The following is a 23423-nucleotide window of genomic DNA, read 5'->3' on the forward strand; positions in this document are numbered from 1 at the left end:
CGAATTTTTCATCGCTCACTCCCTTTACTATTTCATGCTAAGATAACGTACCATATCAGTTGGGAAAACGTACACGTGTTCGTTGTCATCCCATAAAATCTTATTCATTGAACGTATTCTATCCATAAAAAGGTATAAAAACATTGATGAGAAGATAGATAATATTTTTTGCCAAATGTCCATCTTGGAGAGACGTGATGATTTTATATCAACGTTACTCCTTTGGATAATGTTCTCTTGAAGGGCAGCTGTGTAAAGTTCAAGCGAATAGGAAGACAAGATTGGAGACCAAAGTCGAGAATATCCATGTCAAGTTTTTTGTGAAATTTTGATTTGCCGAGAAGAAACTTGACGTATTCTTAGAACATGAATTTTTGCCATTGGCTGGGGCATATTTCAGGCATAGAAGTTCAATTTAAAAGTAGTTGATGATAAAACACATAGAGCGTGAAATTCCTGTCGAAAGCAGGTGTTACCATATTGAAAAAAATGCCCTCTTGTGGCCATTTGACACGATTTTTGTTGTCAACTAAGGGGTTTAGCAGGAGTCGGTGTGGGATCCAGTTGTCAATTACAGGTATTTCCCGTCCGCTGGTTTTCCGTAATCAACGGCATGGCTTCCGTTCCCCACCCCTATTTCATGCCTACCCCTGAATGGTAAAATTTTGAAGAATTGTGTCGAGAAAATGAAATATTACAGTATCATGCTTTTTAGTGAGAAATCCAACTTTCCCAGCATTCAAGTTCATGCAATGTTAATCCTAAGCTCCTACAGATTTTGAAATGTAATGGGGCAATGGTAAAATATGATAAAAAAATTGTAAATGAAAGAAAAACGGCATCCGATAGATACATTATCTTCAAAGGGTTATCCCTCGCCATACTAGTATACATAATTTAATCACGCTGAGTTTAATTTTATATAGCATATCGCGTCCATGTTCTTGCTTATATCTTATTTTTAAAGATAAAATTGTTTCTTTCACAGTACATCGTCTTTTCACTGACCTGAGTGTACACGAACTTACCACTGTCCTTAATAATTAAATACAATAATAAGGTCACTGTTATCTTTGATTAAGCTCTTAACTCTCTGTGGTGTTTTCTCTCACCTAAAAAACAGTCTGCGCACTTATTTGACATATAAAAATTCAGGAAAAAGGTGTTTTATATTTACCCTAAAATTCTATGGGCCTTTCCTACAACATGTAATAAATGAGAGTCTGTTTAAATTTCTACAGTAGTTAACGATTTGGTCTATAAAGTCAAATGAGTTTCTAAATTGATTATTTGTTGTACAAATACTATACATCATAATTTTATCAATGTGTGTAATGAAAATATGAAACGTTAGGATAACTAAGCCTAGGGTCCAGTCGGCCGTTTTCAACTCCAGGAGTTTTGCGGTATTGCCGAAAAACGATTGCTGGACTCGGTGAGCGTAATAATAGTTACGAAAGCCTTAAAGCTACTGAACATGCAGGAAGAAAAGGGAATTTTAACCTACTCCGTGTGTGTCAGCTCGCAGTTAAATACCCAACAATCAAACCATTAACGTCAAAGTCAGGTCAGGCCTCAAATTAATTGCTGTGCATTTGTGTTTTAATCCATGTTGATTGCATAGGGCATCAATCATGCGGAATAAGTTTTCTAATATGACTTTAAAGTACCCCAGTGCGGTGAAATAAGAGCCCTTAAGTCCTTCTTCGTCGAACACTGCAAAAACCACTGTTACCTCTTTCATATAATCATCCACTTTGTAATCTCTGCGTGTACTGAAGTTAATCGAAGCGTCTAAAACATTGCATTTTGAACTTAATTATTTCGTAGGCTTCGTGTTCTGTTTCGCGAGGTTTACTGTATCTTTGCATATACTCTGCAGATGTGAAAGCGATTAGTCCTTTACGTCAGTGCCGGTAAAATCGATAAACAAAGTGAATGACTTTATATGAGAACAAAGAGAGTAGCTTCTTTCGGTGAGAAAAGCCTTCCTAACCTTTAGAAGAAAATTTGATTACATTATTTGCATCAGAATGCCTAGAAATCCATTTCTAGTAGTGAGATACGCGACACGTTTAATTCCGAAATACTGTCTCTACTCATAGTCTGCGCGCGGTGTGTTGATTTACTGTCTCTAGGAGTTACTGAGCTGTCTATAACAGATTGCTGCTGAAACTGCAGCTGAAGTAGCCTCCATTAAACCTGACGCCTTCACAAGCAAGGTGAAGATAGCTTTCTCTTCCTCATCTATATTCGTGGATACCTTACCACGCACAGGTATTGATAATCACAGTGACTGTCTACATACTTGCGTTGTCCCGAGGATTCAACCCTACGAAAGAAACTGTATTTTCGAATTCGCTTGCTGTTCGCTTTTGATTGCGGGAGACTCACCTGTTTAAGGTATGTAATTTAATCAAGGGCTTTTTACGTGTACACATAGTGAGTCTGTGTATGCACATGTCACAGTTTCCAACAAACACACGCCTCCCTTTCGGCATTACGTTATGAACATTCCGCAAACATTGAGTACTGTAATACACAGATTCACTGTACAGAAAACCTTTCGCTCATCCGATTATAGGGTGCTTATTTTGGCGCGAGGTTTGATAAGCCATGGACACTTGAAAAGTCTTTGTACATCAGACATTTCAACTTGAATGACAGATCTTCAAGTTGACAAATTCGAATCTGTAGAATAGAAATTGGTATTGGCAATCTGCCGCATCTGCACATTAAACGGATTTGACGTCAAGTAGGATTCTGGTATTCTTTGCAGTGTTCTGAAATAATGTACTGTTTTCTAACGACAAATGGAAGCTGCAGTCTTTTCCTTTACATGGAGGCGACACATTCAATATTCGCGGAATAATGACGATGGATGGTTTCCGGATTAGGCAGCTTGGCATCAATATGTCTGTAGTCTTGACAACCGGGTGCGCGGTATCACTCAGGGAGACTATTTTTAACATTAAAAATATCATTAATGCTATTTAAATGTTGCGAGAATGTAGATTACTTGCTTTGATTGGTGGTGATTTACACCTCAGAAGGTGCCAATCGTGAACACTGTTTGTGGTGTTTTTCATGAACGAAAACGTCTTGTCAATTTCTGCTTCAGCGTGACTGTCATTAGAAATTGATCTGAGGTGATGAAGCCCATTAATCTTGGCAGACTCTCAGGTTACACAAGTGATAATCTGATGACTCGTCAGCAGTTACCATGGCAATAAATACTGGCACTGTAAATTTCTCATGAAAAAATAATGAGCCAGGCGCACAAATCCGGTGGCGGTATGTGAGCTGCCTCCAGCAACAAGTGACATTATTTCTGTGCATGGAGTTTATATTCAATACGGCGACATCCAATGTAAGAAAGAGTGGTGTGTTGATGCAGTTTTCTCGATGCAATTTCTCAATCTGACACATTAGAAAGATTTAAAGGACAGGAAAATTCCGAATAAAACAACTCATGGTGAATACTAAGGGCATTTATAGTGAAGTCACGATACTCTGCTATACTAAATGACATGTTTTTCTTATTTTTGAGAAGTTTCTCTGAAGTGCAATAACCATGTTACGTATTCATTAAATTTTCTCAAGACTGTTTTTTACCGAGACTAAGTCAACCAATTTACAAATAGCAATTCTGAACATTGGTTCTTGATGGATTTATGACTCTCGAAAACTAACTTCGAGAGACATTTTTTAATCAATCAATCTCGTTAATTGGTTTTATTATTTATTTGTTTATTTATTTCTTTGTTTATTTATTCGTTCCTTCGTTCATTCATTCATTTATGGAAGTTTCAATCAGATTTATTCAAGCGAAAGTACCTGTGAATAAAAAAGACTTGGACATTTCTAATACAGGACTTCGACAGTGACCGAGATTTTTCACTTGATTTTATTTATTGCTCCGTGACAGAAGACGGAGAATGAACTTGACGTTATGAAAGTCTCGGGTTGTATCTATTACAATATTTGTAAAAAGTAGCTTCGATCGATTTATCGGTGCCATTAGAGCCACCCAGTTCTATACTTAGAAAAAAACACCTGAGCATTTTCTGAGTGTTCCCTGGAGCGACGTCACATGATGGATTATATCGGTAAACAGCAATTAGCAGTAATGTTTGCAGTTTTCAACGGGTTTTTTGTTTGGGTGGCACGATATTTGAGTTCGTCAAATCAAATACGAATAAAAGGGCTTCAACAATGGGTTTGTGAAAGTCCATCGAACTGAAGAGGCAGCCGCACTGATTAACAATCAGGAATGTAGTACAAAATATCAAGCTGAAAAAAATACTTCGATAGTACCAAGGAGCAAAACCTCTAATATTCCCGATGTGAACTTTTCGAAAGCGATCACATTTCACTCTTTGCACTCTCTCGGGTTGAAATCAAAACTCGAAAAATAGCAATTACCCCTTGACCAAGTGCGGAACTCAGTCCACAACCTAATTAAATCGGTAGGTGTGTCGTACAACCCTAGCAAGATAGATAGATACACAAACCATTGCAACTGGCTTTGTAGCCTGAAGACGCTGACAGCAACACACAGTTTATAATGGAACGTTGCTTTGAATCAACCCTCTAATTTAAATAAATCGTGTTTGCACAAATCAAGGGTGTAAAAGCTCTTATCTCATTTATTTTGTCATCCTTTGTGCAATGCCCCTAAGAGTTAGCTTTTTCCCAATCAGAAAGTCACGATGTAGATACAGCAAAGTTCAAAGTTTGAAATTGAAGTGCTGTAAACATCTCCCTGTGTCAACAGGCACTCCTGGTAGTTTTGTCATTCGCTGGTCACAAGGTTATGAGGAGCTGTTGAAAGACTTGGAAGAAGTGGCCAAAATGAACTGGTGTTGAGTGTCACTTGGTAATCGGTATCCTAACACGTTGGTAGAGTCTTGGATAAGCCGTCGTCTTGATGATTCATTCAGTGTGTTCAATCACCCGAGTTTCCAAAGTTGGAACTGTCCATTGATTCTCATATTGATTAGGCTAGTTTACTGTGATTAAGGGTTGCCTAGAGCCAGCAATACGTTCAGCTCAACGCGGTCTTTCCCCAACGGATTTTCCACTGCGCTCGACGTGGTTCTGTTTTCCTGTCAGTGCTGTAACGATGTTTTTTACTTTATATTGAGAGAGAATTCATCCTCGTGGAACTGAGATAACTCTCGACGAGACGGAGGTAAGATATCACAACATATAAACGAAATCGCCTTACATGTCATATTTAAATGGAAGTTCGGCAGTGAGCATATAAGCGAGGAAACCCACCCCGAGCAAGGTGCACAATTAAAATAACTGTAAGTTTGTCACTTTGAACGTGAACTAAAATCAATATGATTTATTATAGAGATTGTATCGCAAAAAATCGTTATTAAGTAATTAATATCGGGCCGCTTATCGCAGGTTAACGACCAGGGAAGGATTTTGTCACCATCTTAAGATAAAACCCCGCAGCATTTGAATGTAATTCATATTTAACCCGACCTTTTCATATGCTTTGCTCTCCCTGCTTTTAAAGCCATACACATATAAGCGATAGGCATTAACCTTGGAGTCAGTGGATTTCCATTAAGTCTCTGCGTGTGCAATTCAATTTTGAAACAGGTTGCTAAGTGGTGCGGCATGTTTTAATATGAACCTCGGTGTCGGGTGTCCCCTAGTGATCGCCTCGTTGACCAAACATTCAAATTTTAGAGGCAACTTTCGCGTACGTGTGGCGTCGAGTATTTCACATGCCGAAGCCTTCACTCTTTCTCGTGTTCAAAGCATTGCATGTCTGGCATATCAATGGAAAAGTTTCACCATGTTTTAATGTAGCCACACTGGGGCAGGTGTATCTACGGTATGTCCATACGCGACCATATCATTGCTAGCTAATACACATGGTTTCTGAAGTTTAACATTTCTCGCAATTTTTTCTTCTCTTCGCCAGCCAGCATTTCCTCGTCGCAAAACGTTTCCTTTGCTTACAATGTCGTCGATGAAGCTTGACTAATTTTGACCGTATTCTTTAATTAATTATGTTCGAGCAACTGTCAGGGCATATGTGGGGGTATCTCTAATACAGTTCATGATTAATTTATTTACAGCGGCTTTCGTAGCACAAACACGCATACGAGAACTGGCGGAACTGTTTCGGATCAACCATTTTCGGAATCCTCTCTGAAATAGGACTAGACAGACCGGACAATCTAGAATTCGAGGCACGAAGATGTCGGAGAGACGGTTATCAAGGAAAGGAAGCAGTATGAATCTCCGCAGGGTAAGTCCAAATAACTCGCATTGTCACTGTATCTGTTGTATTCAATTGTCTCTAGCCCTTTGACTTTGCGTCTACGGTTTCTTTTGTCGGACAAGTGTCTCCTCGGATCAAGCACGCGAACCGGTTTATGCTGCGCGGTGGTCCAAGTTACGTTGAATGGGCTATTGAGTTACTCATGGATACGTCACCAAAATACTGCAAAGCCAATCATCTATGGCGTATTTGTCTTTCTACAATGTGAATAAATAAGGTCCTGATTGCTCTAAGCTTTGGATTATTATTTATCAGTGTTTTGGTAAATGGCCGACGACACCAGTTCGTTTAGACAGGTACAGAGAGGGTACAATAACACATAACTAGGAATCACAACGCGACGTATTTGTATCTGTCGTTTGGAAGACGTGATGTTTTATCGATAGTGTTCAAAAAACCTTCCTGACCCGCCGTGGAAGCATGAGAAGAATGAATGGTGTTACTATGAATTATTCATCTCACAGATCAATCAACACGTTCCTATTGAAACCGGAATATTTCATTTATAATTGATCAATATTAGCAATCGATTTCTAGATGAACCGACGGTATAAACCGACAGCAAATATATCTTCGGTTCGAAACATATTTTGATTATTCCAAGCAATACGCATTTCTGAGATTTAATCAGGCTTGAAATATAATTACCGTTGTTGCTGGGGAAAATAACCTCTGATATGACACTTGTGCTTACCAACCGTGCAGACATTTCGAAATTTTATATCGCCCTTAGATCAAGTTTCCACCGAGATTTCGACCCATATTTTCCAACTTTACACTACGCACAGCTTAATTTTTAACTGTATGAATTCAGATATCTGTGAGGAGCAAGGCTTTGAACTAATTTTATTTTTACTGCGCAATAAAGTTTTGTAATTTTACGAGCGTTTGTACATATCTCAATATAAGCGTTTGTTTAACAGGGGTACAACGTAATTAAACAAGCTACCTCACAACAAAACTATTCAAAATTTTAATAGTAGTACAGCATTTTACGTAACTTTCGACGAGTATCCCGCGCATGTGCATAAAACTTGCCAGGCGCAACAGCGCAGTCCCACAGTAACTCTCGGGAACTGTGGCATTTTAGCACTTGAACTTTATCATTTAGAACATTGTCAGTGTACGTTTGCAAAGCCATGTGAATGAGATATCTCGACGTATCTTGCAAATCACATTACTCGAATGGCATTGAGACATATTTTACTCAAGTCCCTGCTAGTACGTTCTTGGTCTTCTAAAACCACGGCGACTGATTTAATTGGAATGAATGTGAATAGGGAATTTCTCACACGCGCGTACGCATTAAGATGTTTTAAATGATATTACGAAAACAAATGATACCAATTTACAATGAATCATCAGACATAATAAATAATGCGAGAACAAACTTTGGCCCAATCACAAAATTCACGAGCAGGTCATTTTCAGTAACAAAGTCAACGGCGAAATACTCGGACATAAATTTGATCAGAGTTTGATAATTGTTACATTTTAACACTGAAGAATATGGAAATACGTTACATGCTAATTTACGTTATACAGACTTTAGCGTTAGCTTTCTCGAATGACGGTCTGCTATGAGTGCTTTTAAATTTAAAAAGAATGATGTCAGATTTTTTACTTGAAGCTAACCGGCACCATGCAGTAAATAAAGCAAATTTTTATCTTAAATGCTTCTGAGTAAGGCACACTGGGGAATAAAGTATCGCACCTTGACGACTGTAGTGTATGGAAAATGTACTAGATGCACAGGAATACACCTGTTTTTCGGGTCTATGTTTCTGCACATAGTATTGTTTGTATCGTGGTCCGTTCGAATTCCGGGTTCGCCTGTTAATTCATGTTGACTTTAATAGGTTATTCAATTTTCAATTTTCACTGACCTCGTGTTCCACTTTTCCATAGAACCGCGTAGCGAATTAGTTTAAGTTTGGGTAGGAAACGCGGTACATGTATATGCACGGTTCTGAAAGATGTTTTGTGAGAAAAAATTCGAGCAACAATACAATAATGTCACCACACAGAAACTGGTGTTTCCCTGTAGTATGGTGTCTACTTATATAATATCATGCATGACTTTGAAAGATTTAACAAGGACAATGAAAGTTTATGTCTAAAGGTGCATTAAAATTTCTGTAGAAATAGTTTAAATCATTTTATCTATTGACCACGCATTATATACTGCTCGTTTCTCAAGCAACACTGACTTGCTCTTGATATAGGGAAGCCTTCCAGTAAGTGCGGTGTCGCCCTCAACGGGGAGAAGGCTGTCTCTCCAAGTTGGCCTGAAGGTCGAAGTAAGTGATGCCGCAAAACCATATCCAGCATATCGCTGGTTTACGGCATGGCATTTCTACGGCACCGATCATTCCCCATATAAACAGCACTCTTTGTTTAAGAGTAATAAAACTATGACAGTGTACATAAATCGTAGCAATCACGTTTAGTGTTAAACTTAGTCTAATTCCATAGCATACGCTGTAAGTGTTCCCCCACCCCCACCCACGTTCGTAACGTCATATACATATATCCACAGTCACTTTTGGTTCGATACACAGTCGCTTGTGGTTCGATACACGGGGAAAGCCGCTTTACACATTATAATAATGATTAATACTTACTGGGGCCTTCATTGTGTACTACCACAGGCGACTAATTTGTATACATCTATGCATGTCATCATTGGCATAAGACGATAAGCACTGCACTCGTAGTAAATATCATTTCCACAGTATCCCAAGTATTCTACTCTTCAAGGAGATAAAACAACAGCGTGACAACTTATTCATTGTTATCTTTTCCAACGATTTAGGGAAGTGCGACCAGCACCTCCAGTACAGGCAGCAGAAAGTTCCCCATGAGAGATGTAAGTCCATGTCAGCAATGCCTCAGCTTTATATTCTCCATAATGAAATTTTGTTATTCTTCTGCTGTGCAACTGTAGTTTGTTTGCTTTACCTTTCTAACTTTTTATTAATAACTCCTCAGCCTGTAGGGGCCTATTTCCGTTATCTTACTATCCGGGGTTAATAGTTTTAGTGAATTGCTTCTTTTCTGCGGTGGAATTGAGTGCATATTTTTCCTGTCTAGTACAACTGCTTTATTGTTTATTATTGACGTATTTTATCTATTTCGTCCCTCTTGTTTAATCACGCAGCGAGGACTTCGGGTAAGTCACATTTTGAACCTGAAAAGTTTTTTCGTACACAAGTTTATCAAACCGTAATCCCGGAGTTCACATGTTATCGCGAGATTTGTACTTCTGTGAAGTTGAAAACACGCATGCGCAGTTTTCTTAGCAACAACTTGCGCATATCCAAAATGGCGTCCTCCAGGCCTTCTGCGAAGAAGAGCAAAGCAAACCAACCCACTATCCAAAGAAGGGGTTACGGTCCCGAGGCGTACAGAGACATCGATTGGAGAGCTCTCAGTGTAATTATACCCCCATGGAAAATTGTTCATACGTATATAGTTTCCATTTATCCGCCAAAATTTTCTTAGTTTCTTGTCGAAAGCTGCATCGCAGTGTATGTGATGTGTACTATAGTATGGTGCGTTCGACTGAAAACAAACAGCAAATCGTGTCAAAATACCTTTAAATCCTCCATAATTTTTTGAATGCATATCGTTTTAGATTTAAATTATTGCTAATGAAATGAATCATTGGTGATTTAGTCCTATTATTTATGTGGAAATATTTGAAAACATGATGAAAACGAACGTCGAAAGAACACTGAGTGAAGTTGTCTCTGCCGCTCACGGTGGTCCGGATCGGATTGTTTGTAAATTGTGTTGACTATTTCATTGTTACTCTACCGTCTAATGCGGTAGTTTCGGACATGAGATCATAGACATGGTAATCCAATCAAATTGAATGCCAATGTGTTTAGGTCTGTATTGAGTAGGTTTACCGGAATACCCTCCAATAATTGAATTCATAACAACCACATTGCTTTGCTGCTACTGCAATAACATTCAATCATCGTCCATAAAGCACCATCTGAAAAATCAATGCGATATCGCAACACTTAACATACAATTTCATGCTGCATTAATGAGCCATCCACAGAAATATCGCCATGGCATTGAAAAAGATGGCAAATGTACAGCTTTTTCATAACCAAATTTTTGGCAGTTTTGAAAACTTTATGTCTTGAAGTTCTCGATCCTCCCAGTCTCAGTTTATGCAAATAGTCTCTTCAAGGCAAAACACCCATATTTGTGTAGACCTCTGATCAAACAAATCCAGAATGAAAGATAAAATGATATAGAATTACAATTACAATTGAAAAGGCTTCCACTGGTTTTGATTAGCAAGGGCAGGTTCAATTAAATGTTTGTCGGAATCCACAAGACTTGTAGGGTTCCTTGTACTATGTGCACAAGAGACTCATCTTTGATACAATCACACCTGCAGGATGATGAAGCTAGAGCTCAAGAAAGAGAGGGGTCCTTGGCATGGAAAGTCCTGTCAAACACACAGATGCAAATGTTGCAGGATCTCTCAGTAGAAGATCTTGAAAAGTAAGTGAAATCACAAGCTCCTACAGCATGTACCGTGAGCAACTCTTTTTGTGCTTTAACTGCAACAAAATACCATTCAATCTTTGAAGAGATGTTATGGATTCCAGTTATTATTGTAAGCCATATTGTCTCTGAAAATGCCTGTATTTCAGTCCATAGTGATACATTTGATCGTTCAAATTCAGAGAGTTTTGAAAATTTCATAGTACAGTAGAAAGTGAACAGACGTCTATATTTTTTTGCCCTCAGAAAATTATCAGAAATTTTGAAGTTGACATCACATCACGTAAACCTTGATGAGGGCGTACTTCTTGATTTATATGTGACTGGTTTCTGGTGGGCAAAGGAACAGAACTTCACTATACAGCAGATCTCTGGTTTCATAACAGTCATTCACACACTTGTGAATAATATCAAAGGTAAGCTAAATGTCATAGCACAACATTGCTACATCCAGTGCCACAGTCATGTTACAATGGTAAGATTTTGGAATAGTCATAAATTATAAATAGTATAAGCTACCCATTAAACTGTCCATGTATGATGTTTTAAGATATCACTTTGGATCACTGTCATATTCTTAATGGAAGTAGCCACAAATATTTTTTTTTCTCCAGTATACAGTTACTTGTTGTACTGTCTAAGCTGTTATGAAGCATCCATCGTTCATCTGGCAAAAAGAGCTTGTACATGTATGATCGGCAACATATTAGTATGCTAGCTGTACACTCATTAATCTACATTAGAACTTTAAAATTTCATTGTGACAAAATCTTGGTTCATTTCATTGTGTTGAAATCTTTGTTCACAGTGTATAAGCAGAGAGTAAATATTAAAAGTACTTTGTAGCTCATTACGGCAAGTTCAATGAACTGTGATAAGAACTGTTTCATATTTCTGAACAATATTAATTTACAAGAGATGTTAACATTGATGCCCTTTGTATAGATTTATTCAGTCTGTAACCATAAAATTACTTGCACATCTATGGCACAGAAAAACATTTTAAGGTTTGACAGAGGTGTTTGTTGGGGTACTTTTACTCTGTCACCACCATGGTTTGGTCTATCCTATTGTTATGTATGGCATGGTTTTTATCTAAACAGAGAAAATGGCAGCGAATGGGCAATTAGAAGAACTCAAGATGGCCTGTTTGAAAGCAAACCAGTGAAACTAAACTTAATCTCTTCTACTTCATTTACAGAGAAAAAGATGAGTGTTGTAGATAATTTGAAAGAGTTCAAGAAAATGGTGGCTGGTGTTGGAAATGAGAATTGTGAATTTACAGGCGGTCTTGACTTCTTTGACATCAACCAGGCAAAGACCGTAACAGATTATCTCAAAAAGACGTAAGTACAAATTCACCACGTAGCATGTTCAATTGTCACTTCACAAATATGTTGTTATTGTTAAAGATCAATGTGTCCTTCATTCCAGGATGATACGATGAAAATTCTTATTTTTACAAAGTTTTTTGTACTACAGTTACATGTGTCAGAATTGTGCTGATTGAAGCATGAGACAGGAGCTGTATTATGGGTGATTTTTTCAACGATTCTTCATTTTTAATGTCAACTACAGTTTCTTGTTCTACTCTTGAAAGCATGTTGTGATACCCAGTATTCAACTAGTCAACTCAGTCTGTGCTTGTGTAAACTGCAATGTTATTGTTGAAAAGCCATTTCTGGCCCAGACTAGAAGTCAAATGTAAACAATAACAGTGCATTCTATATGTAGAGATACTGAGTTGACAAGCTAAATGGTTGGTGTTCAACATGCTTTGGAGGGTAAAGCAAGAACTTGCCATTGACATGCAAAACAAAATATAGTTCAAAAACCATCAAAGGTTACAGCTACTGGCCTTCTAAAATGAAAAATGCAAGGATCAGGTGTATACCAGTATTTGATAGAGGGCGCTCTTTGAAAGATGAACACGCAGTACAACAGTACGTTTCCATATGTATTCTACATCATCCAAAACAATGAGATGATAATGTGGGAGTCTGCCCTGCATAAATTAATTTTCTAACCTCAGTTCTTGGCGCTAACTTGTAAGCCCAAGGTGTTGGTTTTTAACATGGGCCAGTTTTCTGTGCATACTTGCCGTAGAAAAATCAAAAGAAATCAGTGTATTTTGTGTGATATGTGAAGGAGATTTCATCAATGACACACCTCCATACTTATCTCTCCACCTCTGCAGATTGTTCCAGCATTACAAACTTTATGAATTCCTGTTCCACCATGAAAGAGAAGAACAGATAGTTTGTAGGGAAGTAAGTACAGACATACTTTCTACTATTTGCACAAGTATTTTGCCGTACAGAAGTAAATCTCTTACAGTGTGGTCAAGTGACCATGATACCACAGTTAAAAAAAGTTTTATGTTTTTTAAAGTATTTGAAAAACGTTAAAGTAAATTAGGAGTCCTGTTATTGTGTTAGTTAAAATACAGTAACACAGAGCAAGGGTGTTGAATATTTATAAGGGGAATGTTTCTTTTACTCAGTAGAACTGATTTTAACTTCGACAGAACAAGAAAAAATTTATATCAAAACATTCTTGAATTGATCCAACCTATATCTACACATGGCTTGTTTCAAGTCATAAGCATGAACTTGACAAAAGTTAGCATCAACTGTTCTCAAGTGTAAAAGACAAGTTTCAAAACATGAGTTTTCAAGCTACCTACTCAGTACCGGCATAGTTTAGTACACAATAGTGTAGTATACAGTATGCATCACAAAGTTTTGTGATATTTAAATTCTCATCATGTACTGATGTAATTGGTCATTGTATTGTGTAATGTGTGTGCTTGAGAGAGTACACAGTGTCACCTACTTTTTGTCCACATTTTTCTCTGTCACATTCAATCATATGTACATGTATATATAATACATGGTTTACTCCGTACTTACAAGTTGATGTTACTGTTCATGATTTCAATGTAGGACTGGATTCATCAATTCATAAATGTTGATTTCATTTTGTAAGAGATTATTTATAAGCTCAGGGTCAAATTATCTTTCCTCATCAGTCTGTCACCTTTGTCTTTTATGATACATTTCAAGTTTAAGGTGCTTTATGTTTGTTTCAGTGTAGCCATACACATGTTTAGGGCACTGGTAAATAACGTTTGTTTTGTTTCTTTGAACTTTCCTCACCGTACTATTCATAGGACAAAGTAAGTAAAAAAAGTACAGTAAGTTGGCGAATTGACTAGATGTGTTTGAAATCCATAGTGTAACATGGTGGTTCTTTATCTTTCTTTGGATGGTGTTGCTAACTTTTCTGGAGGTGGTTTCTTTATGTGGTGTAAAAATCTGTAATCATATGTGATTCATTCTGTGGTAACTAAACACTGTTGTATCATCGAGCGTTCAGTTGTGTGTTGCACACAGTAATTTTCTGAAAGCACACACACAGAGTTTTGTTCTGAAAGCACACGCAGTTTGATGACATGTAGAAGATTGACATCACAGAGGTTTGTCAACTTCAGTTTCCCTTGTGAGAGAATTACATTGTATGTTGATGATCATGTTAGGGAAATCAACACAATTATAACTTCTGAGTTGTCTGAAATACACAACTGACAAAGCCCTGTTCTATGACAAAAGAATTAAGATTTCAAACAAACCTAACAACTATTACTATTGTACAGTATCTTAATCACTGATTTAATTATTCTGAAGAAAATAATAACATCACAGACTGTGATAAATGATGTATATTTCCTGTTTCTGTCATATGACTAGCATTTCCCAATAATTCAAAATTCAAATTTACATTTACTGACTCATTGTTTTGAGTTCAACCATAAATTAACATCTCTCTTACTAAGTCTGGACCAAAAACATTTTTTAACACAATTTTTGTAAAGATTTTGTGACAATGCATTCTCTGATGGCTCAGATGTTTGAAGATTACAAGAAACAATTTCATACACTGGTTTTACATAATGGTGATGTTCAACTTTCAGAGTTTCTCTAAGCTGCAATAATGAGGGCAGTAAAATGCTATGATTAAAGCATAGAGGCATCCAATGCATGGCTTTCAATGTAAATTTTGACAGCGGACAATATTTATAGCCAATTTACAAATAGTGTATGATTTCCATACCAATAAGTGCAGGTATAAGTAATGTGGCTTTGATATACCCACATATCAGCAGAATTGAGCTAATTTATTCATACCAAATGGAGAAAAGTGTTACCAATTTTCCCGTAATGCATTTGTCAATGCTAATAAAAATTTCAATATACAACTTTTTCGCTTCCTTTTTCCTCTTCACACTCTTGATTGCTTTGAAGTAAATAACAAAGAAGAGCTCAACGGTTTGCATTCTTTGATCAAAAGAATTTTGAAATTTTTCCATCTAATTTGAGGAAGGAAACAGAAAATGAAATGTTATACCATTCCCTTTATTTACAGTAGAACAAGAGAATTCTTACATGCAGCTTGTAAAATGAAGTCTAGATACTTTACTATTTCATTAATATGTAGAAATTTGAACAGGTATAACATATTCATTTAAAGTATATTATTGTTTTTACAGGGAAAGTAGATTTCAAACTGTCAGATCTCAAAATTTGATTCTATTTAAAAGTTTCACATTTATTTTGTTATGCCAGGGGGTTAGGGGAATGGGGGAATCATTAACACAAAGCAAACTTCACTGTTGAAAGTGGGATCAAGAATGTTAACTGTTAGCAATTGCAGAGATCAAGCAGTTTACTGAAATAACAGAATTTGGATAGATAGGGAGAATAATTTATGTGTCTCAAGGTAAATAAGTAAAAATGTTTCCCCAGTAGATATGAGGTCTATGTCAAATTGGTATGAAAACCAGACAAGATTTGTAAACTTGCTGTAAATATTTTGCACATTGACTTATTACATACCATCATACAGTGGTGAATGTTATATGAATATATGTGATTTGAATATTTGTACGTTCAATTTTCACATGTTGACTGGTGTAATGACTGAGAAAAAGATTTCTCATGAGTTAACTGCGAAGCGTGATTTCTTTCTCATATGAGAAATTATACTTGCATAAGGCACTATTGAAAAAGCTTATCCATTTCTTGTATTGATCAATGCAGAGGGCAGTTGTATTTGTGAACATCAAAAGGCAAATGCTATACCTGTTTGGTCAATATTGTTACGTGAACAATATTAGAATATCTGTAAATTTCAAAACAACATTGAGTTCTAACCACAGTTCTTATGCATTTTATGGATTATAAGGTCTATGCTAAAATTATGATCCTTATGACATTTCAGTTGTTGATAGAAGTTTTACCAAAAGCTGATCTGCCATACCCACCACCATTGGATGAAGGTATAGATGAAGAAATTTACAACAATCACATAGCAACAGCAATGTCCACACCCATGGCTGATGGAGAACAGACAGCCCAGGATGCAGCTGGTGGCCAAGAAGCTATGGAAGCAGGTACGTGATCATCCTGTTCCATTAATTCTTTTCTGTACCCTTTGTGTGTCCAAAATAGTCATTTTGCTCATTCAGTTCAGTTATATGAGGTAGAGAAAAAACGACAGTAATGTCTTACTTGGTTTTAACAATTTAATAAAAGTTAATAACAGAATCTGTATATTCAAATTATAGTATTATCTTGCAAATATTTCAATGTGATATGTTTGTGGAAATTGATACTCAAATTCATTCACACACCACACTAGAGTGCTATGTAGTAGTAATATGTGGACTAAATATTCCCCCCAAATCTGCTCATCGTTTGACTACCACCAAATTGTCGCTTTTCTCTTCACTTCACTGTCACATCAACAGTAAAGAGCTACAAAGGAATGTTGATGAAGTGAACAACTTATTGCTTAATTTCAAGATTCATTAAGAAAAGAAGAGTGATTAGAAATTCAAATACATTTACATTTAACTCCTACAGAATTTTAGTTTGAATTAGAATGTACCTCAGCTTTAGGAGACATATTTTGGGACACTGAAATTTTTGTGTTTCTCTCAAACGCTTTCTGTTTTATGACACATGTTATCTTCAATGTGCATTGTTACACAGTAAGACACATCATTGTAAATTAACGTCAACTTTACTTTCAGGTTTCCGAAAGACAAAGCATCTGTTTTACTAGGTTTCGTTTTCGTTTATGTTGTCCATGTTTTGTTTGTTTTGTTACTTGTTGAATGTTTTTTGTCTTTTTTTTTCTAATGAATGTCTTTCTCCATAGCTGTATCACCTAGCCCATCGACAGTAACCCCAACAGTTGTTGACACAGTTGAAAGTGAAGGTCTGTTTTGAAGATAACACTCGTGTGTGGCGTTTTCTACTCATTAAAATCCATCCTAGATTTAACCAGCATACTTGCTTCCATCAACCTTTGCATTTCAGAGGGCAGTAACGCATACATCCATGCATGTCAAAAACATATCGTGTCAGCCCAGAATTGTTTTCTAGGGCGTTGTGTGTGTTCTTTGTTATTGTGTCATTACTGTAATATTTTGTGTGAAATGTTGAAATCCCCAATCTCCACACAGAATTTCATAAACGACACACTTTACCCATCTTAGTGCTTAATATACATACTGGATACAAGTGTAAGGGATACTAAAAAATATACACATAGCATAAGACCTCTTTTTCAATCCTGATCGCCCTCCTACCTCTCTGACCTTTCACCCTTGGTTTCATATATTCGGGTCTTAGAACACCATAACAAATAATACAGCAGGGTTGAACCAAATAAAAGTGAAGATTGATTAACACTCTACGGTAGTAAAAACAATATTTTCTCAGACTCACATCCTGGTTTCATTTATTCTTCATATCCTGTTCCAAATCACACATGTACAACACGTTCAATTTCTTTTATCTCCACCATCTTCCTCCCCCATGCAATTTGTCAAGGCAGGTATTTCAGTTTTCCTTTTGTGAAGTAACTACAGACTATATGTACCCATTTATAACAGCTACAAGTCCTACCCATTTATAACAGCTACAAGTCCATCAAATTTGAAACAATTTGCAACAGGAGCTCATTAGGAACACTTTCCTAATGGTGTTTCTTGATATGTAATGGGCATTTATAATGCGTGCATATGGAGAAGTGGAAGTAGCTAGTGCCTTAGTTTTCACAATAAATCTTACATTTGTCACCCCTCCGTGTCAAAGCATTCACTGGAATTAAATAGGATTAAATTTAATTAAATTTATCAAGACTTGGTGATACCTATGTTTATCATAAATCTCTATACATCTAACTTCCAGAAGTCATATTAAGATGGAACTGTTGGTTTAATCACTGAAGGAACATCATCTTACAAGTCAAATATGAGTTCTGTAAACATGGAACACACATCAAAGCTATATTTCTAACAAAATACTTTTATAACATACCTGCTACTCAAGATGTCATCCATACATCATCTCCATCACTAAGATAGAGTCAATGTACCATAAAAACCCTATTAATTTGACCACCCTATTAAGTCGACCACCCTATTTTTTTTCTCAAAAACGTAATTTTATTTCACCCTTTTCAATCCAACCACAGATGGAACTTGGGACTTTCTCAATCTCTAATAATTCGACCAACCAATCATGACAAGCTGTTTTGAACATTCTTGATAAAGTACACAGAACAATACAATGTACAGCAGAGATTGTTTCAGTTGGGATTTCAGGAAAGTGACTTTTATATGTTTTAATCATCCAAGATAGTAAGCATATCACTTATGAACTGTCAAAAAAGTTGACATCCCTAATAATTTGACCACTAAAATTATTTTGGTTTTGTTAATTTTCTAATAATTCAACTGTTTAAAATCATAATTATTTTTTCTGGTCGAATTGATAGGGTTTTTACGGTATGACCTTTACTAAGTCCAGAGTACATGTACATGTTACATCCCATGTGTCATGTTTTACTTGTGAGTCTGGCTCTTGCCGGTTAGTCATTGGGGTGCAAACACTTTTCTTGAAACCATCCCCCAACTACATGCACCAATGGTGTGAGTCATAATATCACCTGTTGACATACTGCAATGCTGCTTTTGCCAAAGTACATTGATCTATACTGTACCAATATACCCTAACACATGACCAAATTACCAAGATATACATACATCATTACATGCACCGCCCTTCCAATACATCCTGTTCCTGTTCCATACGCCAATTAGTTGTCAAATCACTTCCGTATGTTAACAACATCACCGGAATATCTGATCAAATACCTCCATGAGATGATGTAAACTTGTACCTGACTTAACTCCCCAAGACTGAACAAATCCCAGAATGCTGTCTGATTACATACTGCAGTATACATATCCCTATACACACAACACCAGATTCAGGGACTAAGTCTTGTACTAATGTTTAAACTCCCATACCCCCTTACATGAAAGAGTATTTCATAACGAATTAAACCTTTTTTACTTTTTTCCATTCTTCTACAATTTTACTTGTAAGATATACTTTTTGCTTTTTTACCTGATATTTACATAATGCATGATGTGTGGGGTTTTGTTGGTTTTAAGGTCATCTTTGGTTTAAAGTTAAGGTCGAGAGTGTTACGGATCTGCAATCCTGATGCAGAGAGGATATGTACTTTTCATCAAGTGTTGTTCATTTCAACAGGTGGCACTGCAACGCCAGTGGTAGATCCCTTGGAAGGAGTTACAGCCACCGATGTTAAACGAATAATGGATGAAGTAGCCAAGGACATGCTAGGAAATTTACAGGTATTTACTCTACAACACTGTATTCCTAAGTTTTCACTTGGCAGTGAAGTGTCAGTGACGTGTCCATATGTGAAAAGACATCATGTAGTCTGATCGCTGGAGTATAGACAAAGGCTGGACAAAAACGTAATTTGTACAAAACTTTGAGAAAGAGACTGTAGGTTTATTAGGTTCTAAGTATGTATGTTAACTGCAAATGTCCTCACACTTTCACAGATGTCAACAAGTTTTGAAATAGCAATATTGATGCCGAAGGGCAAAAAAATGCAAAAAAAGTCAGATAGGTCATTTCATAGTCCAAGATTTTGAAATTTGATGAATGTTTACTACATTAGAGCTTCCCAAGCATGTAGTTAGTTTAGATATTGGGGAATGATCTCACATGGGAAGTTTTCATGCCAGATCGAAGGTCAAAGGTTAGAGGTACAGAATTTTGATACTCTGTGATAACATTTACTTGTTTTTGCCAAATATTTTCATGGCACCAAAAATATTTACACAGTAGCATGATTGAGCCACCAAATAATTTTAATGCAAGTCCACTTCAGAGTCCAGATGCACGTTTTTAAAGTCAAGATACATGTTTTTTATAAAATTTCATTTCTTACAAACATACTGACATGAATAACCAATGAATATGGTATAAATCATCATCAATGAAGATCTGTTTCAAGTTTTTCAAAGTCAGAACCCCTAATCCTGCAGTAAACATTGACCTGTATGTATAATTGATTTGTCAAATGTGAGATCAGCCAGCTGTCAATGGTATTTTACAACTACATTGTAACTCATGAAATGTAAGCAATAGCAAATTAAGTTTTCTTTCCTTGTAGATTAAATACACAAAGAAAATTTAGACTCCTGTGTGAATATGGCATAATAGTCAGTTGTCTTTCCCTCTCCAAGGGTTAAAGTTGCCAGTTCAAATACAGTGGATGCTATGCTCAATTTTCTAAGAATTTGCAGTCTAGATTTCTTCCATTTGATTCTATAAGTCATCTGTTCATCTTTCACTTTGACATCTGTTCTATGCTCATCGGTTGTCGGAGGTTAAGTTGATGGTAGTAAAGTTTTTAAATATCAAAATACTATTTCTGTTTATATAGTAGTTGTTGTCAACTGAAACGTGTAATATTTTTGAGCTTTCACAAGCAGAAGGTGGAGTCAGTATTTCAAGATTTTATTTGCTCCTTCTCAAAGCAACGCCAGATTTTTTAAACTTTTGCAGATACAGCAAAAATCACACCACCTACTTGTAATGAACCTTTAGCCTTTTACCTTTGATTTTATTATCAACACAATAGTATAGTCATGAACAATGCTGGCATGGGTCTCTGTGTTTTCCAGCTGTCACATCTTCATTTTGGCAAAATTTTTGCCGCCAGCTTCTGAGTTACAACAGCTCTCGAAAAGAATGCTGATAGCATTGTTTGTAACGCGCACTTCATGCTTTTAATAGTACTTTTAATGTGCAGCTGTTTGTCTACGTATTTAAATACAATGTACCCAGGAATGCTGACAGGGTCAAGGGTCAGAAATTGAAGGTCACTTTTATTATCTACATTAACCATTAAACAGGGTGATATGCATGTGATAAATTTGCTAATGGTATTTTCCATCACAAACTCCAAAATGAGATTCTCTATGTTGTTTGTCCCCACATCTAGACTTTAATAGGTGACAGTGTTCTAATTCTGCCACTTCCGATACTTCTAATCTGAGGGCAATTAAATTGAAAAAGTCAATTGAATCAAAAAATTACATGGTTCACAATTTTACTTGTCTCATGAATTTCAAAACAGTTTGAGATGATAATTGAAGAGAAGATACATGCAACAATTTTCATAGATGCATTTTTTTAATAGAAGCCCTGCTGCTTAGTCTGTGGACTCTAAAATTCAAAAGTCGATGCTATTTACAATTAAAAGGTTTACATCAAGTCACATCAAAATTTAAAAACAAGAAAAAAATACTCCTGAAACTTTTAAAAAAGATTCTCTTCCAATCAGCTGAGTTGTGGTCCATGTACGGGATGTGGTGATGTTGTACAAGTTGATGTGCAATGTGGGACTTGCTCTTTCCTTCTGAAAGAGGCAATCACTTCCCATCTGACAAATTGTAATCATGGCTGTATAAAGGTCACAGCCAGACTGGTCACTCAGAGGATATTAGTTGTACAGGCCTTGACTATCACAGACATGCACTTGTTGAGAAATTTTGATTGATGACTTTTTATCATGAAACATGACTCACTATACTGACTTTAGCTTAATACACTGAAGGACTTCTGTCAAGGCCAGGTAGGAAGTAAATGTTTCTGGGATTCCAAAAGTAATCTTACTTGTGTTCTCCTTTGTATTAATTAAGTCAAGCCCTAGCTTGGGGACAGTAGAGATTTTACTGAAGTTTGTGAAGCTATGGTATTATTTACATATGTTCCCAAATGGCAGCAAAACCCAGTGTTCAAAGTGTCTTGTTTACTTTTCATATCATATGACATCACTGTATGGCATTCAGGGAAAAAATTATGGGCCACCTTGCTTTATGTTTAACACCATTGGAACTAATTTGAGAGAATCAGCTCTTCATATTTTTCAAATTTCTCAAAAGTGTTAGGTGCGTTATAGCTGAATGTTGCAATATTACAAATTGCTCATATAGAAACAAGTGTGTAACTTTAAAAGAAAAGCAGATGAGATAACATTTGCAGATTAAATCGACATTACTTCATCATCCAATTATCCCAAATTAGTTCCAATCGTGTTGTGTATTTCACACTTTTAGCACACATTCTCAAACAGAGAAAACTGGTCAAGCTTCTGTTTTCATATTCAAGCACACTTCAAACCATGGTTCATATTTCTTTTCTGTCTTTACAATTTCAGAACGACGTTGCCAAGAAACTCAAGGAACGTGAATCAGAAATCATCCAGAGGATAAACAAAATACACCGAATAGCTGAAACATAATAATTTTGAAGAAAAACATCAAAATCCAAGGAAGAGAATGTTGATGGATGAGAGTGCAGCATGAAATGGACATTTCCTCTGATAACAGATGCAGATTAGGTCTTTTGCGTTAGTTTCATCAGAAAGATGATAAGGAGCTGTCTTGAGACTCCATATCATATTTGATAGATACGACTTGAAATTTACTTTGGAAGATACTTTGTAAATCATGTTGTAAAAAATTTCACCATCTGTCCAGATGCATTTCCGTGTATTTCAAGTTTTCCATGCTTCCTTCATTGTAAATAGGCCAACATATGCTTATAGGTATACCATAATGTATTTTATTTCCCATCCGTAATCTAATTTGTTCAATTCATAAGTTTTTATACTACTTGGACCACCTGTACATAGGCTAATATGGTACATTTGCAACGTTTTGCTTTTGATTTGTATATATCATGTATTGCAGTTGTAATAAAGAGAAGTATCGTCATTCGAATTCTGTGATTCTCTGTAGCGTTTTCAAATGTTGTTGGAGATTTTTCCTCTAGGTACCTTGACATTGATAAAAAACACTGACATTGCTGAGATGATCAATGACTATCATAGACATTAAGTTTTACTTTTATACATTTTATAAGACTACAGGCATATACATGTCACATTACACTGCTCAAAAATGGAGAAGATAAAAAAAGCTAGTGGTACGGCTCATCAGCAATTTGCTCAAAATTGTTAAGGTAGAACATGCCTCGGGGACAGATATTCTGACTCTAAAACTTTTACAATTCTTTTCTGATCTACCACTTGTGGGGGCTCATTTTAAAGCTCTTGGTGCAAGACATCTTTTCACGGTCTTAGTTTTTCAAAAATCGAAAGTTTCTATTTTTCTCCATAG

The 23423-nt window shown here is 36.4% G+C and overlaps 1 protein-coding gene across 5 annotated transcripts; it reads left to right on the forward strand.

The window, feature by feature from the left end:
- The first annotated feature begins 4771 nt into the window (after positions 1–4771).
- On the forward strand, positions 4772–23024 carry LOC139119941 (ciliary-associated calcium-binding coiled-coil protein 1-like). 5 transcript variants are annotated; one of them, XM_070683901.1, is made up of 14 exons: positions 4772–5194; positions 6105–6277; positions 8536–8610; positions 9126–9179; positions 9471–9482; positions 10731–10837; positions 11087–11256; positions 12042–12186; positions 13038–13110; positions 14013–14018; positions 16121–16292; positions 17063–17122; positions 19471–19574; positions 22460–23024. In XM_070683901.1, the coding sequence occupies exons 2-14, from the start codon at positions 6227–6229 to the stop codon at positions 22541–22543; spliced, it is 1113 nt and encodes a 370-aa protein (XP_070540002.1). In that variant the 5' UTR covers positions 4772–5194; positions 6105–6226; the 3' UTR covers positions 22544–23024. The 5 variants fall into 5 exon arrangements, with proteins under 5 accessions (XP_070540002.1, XP_070540003.1, XP_070540005.1 ...); XM_070683902.1 differs by lacking the exon at positions 14013–14018 and having other exon boundaries at positions 4775–5194; XM_070683904.1 differs by lacking the exons at positions 14013–14018; positions 17063–17122 and having other exon boundaries at positions 4775–5194.
- Positions 23025–23423: the final 399 nt, after the last annotated feature.

This window comes from Ptychodera flava, chromosome 20 (assembly GCF_041260155.1).
Source record: "Ptychodera flava strain L36383 chromosome 20, AS_Pfla_20210202, whole genome shotgun sequence".
Classification (NCBI taxonomy): domain Eukaryota; kingdom Metazoa; phylum Hemichordata; class Enteropneusta; family Ptychoderidae; genus Ptychodera; species Ptychodera flava.

Bases quoted from the DNA above. Each gene is read 5' to 3' on its own strand.
- LOC139119941 (XM_070683901.1), top strand. From the start codon at position 6,227: ATGTCGGAGAGACGGTTATCAAGGAAAGGAAGCAGTATGAATCTCCGC. The intron at 6,278-8,535 runs GTAAGTCCAAAT...CTCTTGATATAG, and splicing joins GCAGTATGAATCTCCGCAGG to GGAAGCCTTCCAGTAAGTGC. The intron at 19,575-22,459 runs GTATTTACTCTA...TTACAATTTCAG, and splicing joins ACATGCTAGGAAATTTACAG to AACGACGTTGCCAAGAAACT.